General features: G+C 38.7%; 1 protein-coding gene and 1 pseudogene across 1 annotated transcript; one reads left to right on the forward strand and one right to left on the reverse strand.

The window, feature by feature from the left end:
- Positions 1-1,407: 1,407 nt before the first annotated feature.
- On the forward strand, positions 1,408-3,989 carry LOC138027049 (golgin subfamily A member 6-like protein 7). Its single transcript, XM_068874550.1, has 3 exons — positions 1,408-1,527; positions 1,966-2,001; positions 2,537-3,989. The coding sequence occupies exons 1-3, from the start codon at positions 1,451-1,453 to the stop codon at positions 3,330-3,332; spliced, it is 909 nt and encodes a 302-aa protein (XP_068730651.1). The 5' UTR covers positions 1,408-1,450; the 3' UTR covers positions 3,333-3,989.
- Positions 3,990-4,067: 78 nt separating this feature from the next.
- LOC138027240 (uncharacterized) overlaps positions 4,068-5,000 on the reverse strand; it is a 1,250-nt pseudogene continuing 317 nt past the window's right edge.

The following is a 5,000-nucleotide window of genomic DNA, read 5'->3' on the forward strand; positions in this document are numbered from 1 at the left end:
GCATTTACCTGTTCATCCACGCTGTTTGGAAAAGTGGTACATACACTGTACCACGTGCTTAGATTTAAACGCATACCTGAGGTAGATATTTTTGTTGTGTTTACGAGGAAGTGATCTCCCTTGCTAGTAATACGATGAAATGTGGATGACCTCGGTACGTTGTTACCCAAATACGTTCCTGCAAGTTTCCTCCTTTTTCTGCTGTTATAAAATAGACGTCTCAGCCTTTTCTCTGTAATTCTGCTTGGTTCTCGGGCACGTCTATGTCGATGCTCACGCAAATCAAAACAAAAGTAAACAACTTTTGCTTATCGAGACCTGTATTTCTCCTTCGGAATGAAGTCTTTATTATCATTGAGAATCAAATAACTGTACAGCCTTTCAAACTACATCACAGTTATTTTCTAAAGAGCTGATCACATTTTCCACTGATGACATCATCTTGTGAAACTAGAACAGAACTATCCACACAAGATTGCAGTGAACACGATCGCTAATAAGGCTATTTGAACAAATGATATAAGCTAGACCATTACAAGAAACAAACTGTTTCACAATGAAAAAGAAAAAAACGTAATAGACAAAAAACTTATCTCCGTAGTCAATGGTACACTGAGCTATTTGTTCGCGGTGAAAATGGTACCAGCGTGAGGCCATTTGTTCGCTGTGCAAATGTTTTTACTTTGTCTTCAGAAGATTCCAATATAAAGTCCATTTGTTTGTGGAGTTATTTTCTTTGTCGCTGTCATCTTTAGAGTAGTTCTCAATAAGGTACCCGCTGCTTATTAAAGAATTAGTGTTTTGACTTGTATCACTGACTTTCAATAGTTGCGTCCATTTCAGTTACATTCGAGTATATTCTTGTTTCATTCAGTTCGCGGAACGACCCGTTTCGAAGCTGACGCTTGACATCTTTTAGTGTGGGTCTACCGCGAAAAGCGTATGCCATTCTTTGTACGTGCTTTGAGCGCCCCAAGAAGAAATCGATTAAGCCAACGCAACGCCGATCTTCAGTAATCCAAACAACGCATCACAGAGCTCTTCGCGATCTTGGATTACGTAGTTTGCTTTAAATAACCAAAGTAAACAGCGCCACGTGGCTTCTATTGTGCATTACCCAATCAAAACACCGCCACGTGCTTTCTATTATGCATTGCCCAATCAAACACGGCCACGTTTTTCTATTGTACATTTTGCTGCACAGGAAAAAAAAAAACTGAAATCTAACGTCTTTTATAACTCGAGCCCCTACGGGGCCCGAGTAATAACCATTGTCCGATTTGTATCACGTGATCAGTTTATCCAATGAGTGCCCGCAAAAATTAATCGGTGGGCTATAGCGGAGCTCCGCGCGCGGAGCACCATTGTTAATAGGGACTTTAAGATACAGGAACGCGGACGTCGCGAAAGAGAACCGGAAGTAAAATGACACCTGAGACCTTCACTGCGCATGAACAAAAGTTGGATGTGCTGCGTTCTTGCCGTCGACGGACGTGACATAAAGGCTTTTCGCGTTGCTGATAGAACGTGAGTAAATTGGTGGTCTTTTTGGTTTCTACAGACCTTTTCATTAACAGTGCCTGTGTTATTTTGGATGTTTAAGTATCTCCTTTGTTATTTTTTATTTACAAAGTCGCTTAAAAATACATACAAGACAAAAATTATGCCATTTTCGCCGCTGTATTGCGAAAGTGGCCTCTGTGCGGGGAAAGCGAAGCTATGTTGCTGGAGTGTTCATATGGAAATAATTTCATCGAAATTTATACATAGGAAAGAGTATAAGTGGCGAGGCGAGATCTCAGAAACCAAGCCAGCCCGGTTGACCGGCTCATATGAAGAGGCCCTAAACATCTGCTAAAATTGCTGAAATATCGTTAAAACAATGCAGAATGGCAAGAAATAACACTTAGCAATCTCGGCAGTAGCCTCTGTTTTGTGAATTACTCATACATTGACTGATTTCAGTTTCAGGATCTACCCGGGAATGGCTTCGAAACCCAAGTAAGTTTTCAGCGGTAAATTTGTTGCATATGTATTCCAAACGTCCCAAAGCAAGTCTCATCATGTATTTTTGAACCTAGAGCTTCATTTAGCTAGGGAAATAAGCGAAAGCCAAAAATGAAAATGTCCTTTACAGTGAAGACCATCCGAATAGCCGGAGAGAAAACCTTAAAAAGAAGTTATTGACAACAATTTTCAAGTGTTATTCTTGGAGTCAAAGCACAGTTACAAGTCAGCAAATCTTGAAAAAAAATATGCAGGCTATAGCACATTTATCAACAGCAGAAGGCAAGAATGGAAAAATCACAGACTTTAAAACTTTTTGCTGTTTCAGGCAGTTTTTGTGTGGCTGGAATTTTCTGTTCCAATAATGTTCAACATGTGCATCAACTGGTTATTTTTAGGGTATTATTATTATTATTATTATTATTATTATTATTATTATTATTATTATTATTATTATTATTATTATTGAAGGAATTCTTGTTTCCCTTCTTAAGAAACTGAAATGGTTGGTGTATTTTTTACATTGCAGAATTATGAGCTGGACACCTCTACATGATATTGTTTTGTGTAAGGAGATCATATTTGTGAATCCATACAGTGCCAAAAAAAAGTCTGTTCAACGTAGTGCATTGTGGCAGAAAATTGCTGACAACCTTAACAGTGTGAAAGATCCTCATTTTATTGTTGACAAGAGAGCAGTTCGAGACCATATTGGAATCCTTATTCAAAGATTTAAGAGGCAAGAAGCTCAGGAGTTGAAAGAAAGTGGAATAACCCCAGAGCGTACCGAGCTAGATGCTGCAGTTGAGCAAATTATAGCCATGGAGGAGTCAGCTGACACTGAGATGCAGGAGGCAATTGATGAGAACAAGGAAAAGCTGGAGGCAGACAGGAGAAAGGCAGAGGATATGCGAGAAAAGGCGATGGAAACAATGGGAAAAACTCAAAAGCGGAAATCAGAAGAAGGAAGCAGCAAAGCAAGGAAGAGCAGGAGAAGTGGAAGTGAAGCAGTTGAATATCTCAAAGAAAGAGCAGCTGAAGATCTCAAACTGAAAAGTCAAGAAATTGAATTGAAAAAGCAAGAAAAGGAGCAGTTGCAAGCCCTCCAAACTCAACAAACACAGATGTTTAAGTCCATGCTAGAGCAACAGCAGGCACAGCAGAAGCAAGAAAAAGAGAGTATGGCACAAATGTTCAAAACCATGATTGACCAACAACAACAGCAGCAGAAACAAGTTCAAGACATGCAAAATTTGTTTTTGATTCAACAGCAAACTCAATCTCAGGCTCTGATGGGAATAATTGAAAAACTTGTACCCAAGTGACCTTGTTGAGGCCTGAAACTACATTTGCTTAGTTGTTTTAAAAGACATGATGTGATTTTCTTGTTGGGATTTTATAAAGGATGTGATTAAGGAAGACATCAGGAAGGGAAATGATGAACATTCACCATAACAAGCTTTTAGTCACCCCTGCAATTTTTTTTTACTGTCCATCCATTGATATTTAGCATTTGTATGATCCTCTGTGCATGCAATTCATTCACCCCAAGAACTGCTACTTCTGATTGAAAACATATGTTTTAAGCATGTGTTAAATTTCTGTCATTTGCAATAATGTGAATTGCCCAAAAATTGGTGCCATGTATTGGGATAATTTGCACATGGCCATATGTATTGATTGATTCATTTATCTTAAAAGCAAGAGGCAACTTGAAATCTACCCCTCCCCCCAGTTTTTGTTAATGTGTTAAGATTAGGTCGGTAAGATTTTATGAGATCATAGAGTACAAATTGGTAAACAATTTCATGTCTTATGCCATTAAACCTTTAAAAAAGGTAGACTAAAAAGAAGCATTAATTGTACTTTTCTCCAGAAAATTGTTTTAATCTTAAATTAATCTTTTTACAGTAGCTACAACATTTCTCTTCAAAAAGTTACAACACCTTTTCAATGTTTGCGGTGTAAAAAGGCTCACAACGTTGCAATGAAGTTTATCATTATATGGAAGACTATTCTTCCTTTTTGGCTGGATGTTTTATCAAGTCCATTTAGAACAATCAAGCAAAATAATCCTCTAGTGATGGAGGATCTAAATCAAAAAACTGAGATGTGGTATTTCCGTAGAGGCATGTCAGTGCATTGTGCAGAATCCCACAGACAATATACATTTTTCCCACTTGACTTAGACCTATTTTTAAATTCTTTTTAAAGTCTAAAAATTTAAAATAGTTCACTATCTCCCCGAAAAGCCACTCAACAGAGCTGCGAACAGCACTCATGGAATGGTTATAAGCCTGCATTTGCGGGGTTAAAACTCGATGCCCGTAAGGTGCCTGAAGATGCACCCTAAGGGGGTAGGCTGGATCTCCATAAATACACATAGCCTGTCCAGTGGTTGAAAAAGCATGTGTTTGGAGGCTGTCATACAGGTGTGATTCTGCCAGCATTGCTGCATCGTGCATTTTTCCTTCTGTTGAATGAAAAATAAAATGCAGTAAAACATCAAAAAGAGAGCTCAAACATCATTAGTTTACTTTCAAGTCAAAAAAGATTTGAGTGAAAAATGTGGAAAGGACTTATTTAATACTATATTGTGTATCTTAAATTGTCCGGCCCCTAGGAAATGATCGGAAAGTGCCTTACCTACTGGCCCATAGAGGTGTGCTATTAAGCCATTTGGAACCACAACCGACTGATACTTCAACCCATGTACACGCTTGTGCCCATTTTATACCAAGCGCTGGTTTTCTCCTGGTCTAGATATTGGACGAACAGTTCCGTCAACAAAACCAAAGCAATTTGTAAGTGGTGCTCCTTTGTTAGAAATTACATCAGCGTAGCTTTCGAGCTGGATGGCACTCAAAACGGTTGGATTCCAATCCATGATACGATGCCTGTGGTTTTCATATACCCAATCCATCACAGTATTATTTATCATACAGATTTCTGGGACTGGCCTTCCAAATATCGGGATCATGTCGGAGTAGCGA

The sequence above is a fragment of the Montipora capricornis genome, chromosome 12 (assembly GCF_036669925.1).
Source record: "Montipora capricornis isolate CH-2021 chromosome 12, ASM3666992v2, whole genome shotgun sequence".
NCBI lineage: Eukaryota > Metazoa > Cnidaria > Anthozoa > Scleractinia > Acroporidae > Montipora > Montipora capricornis.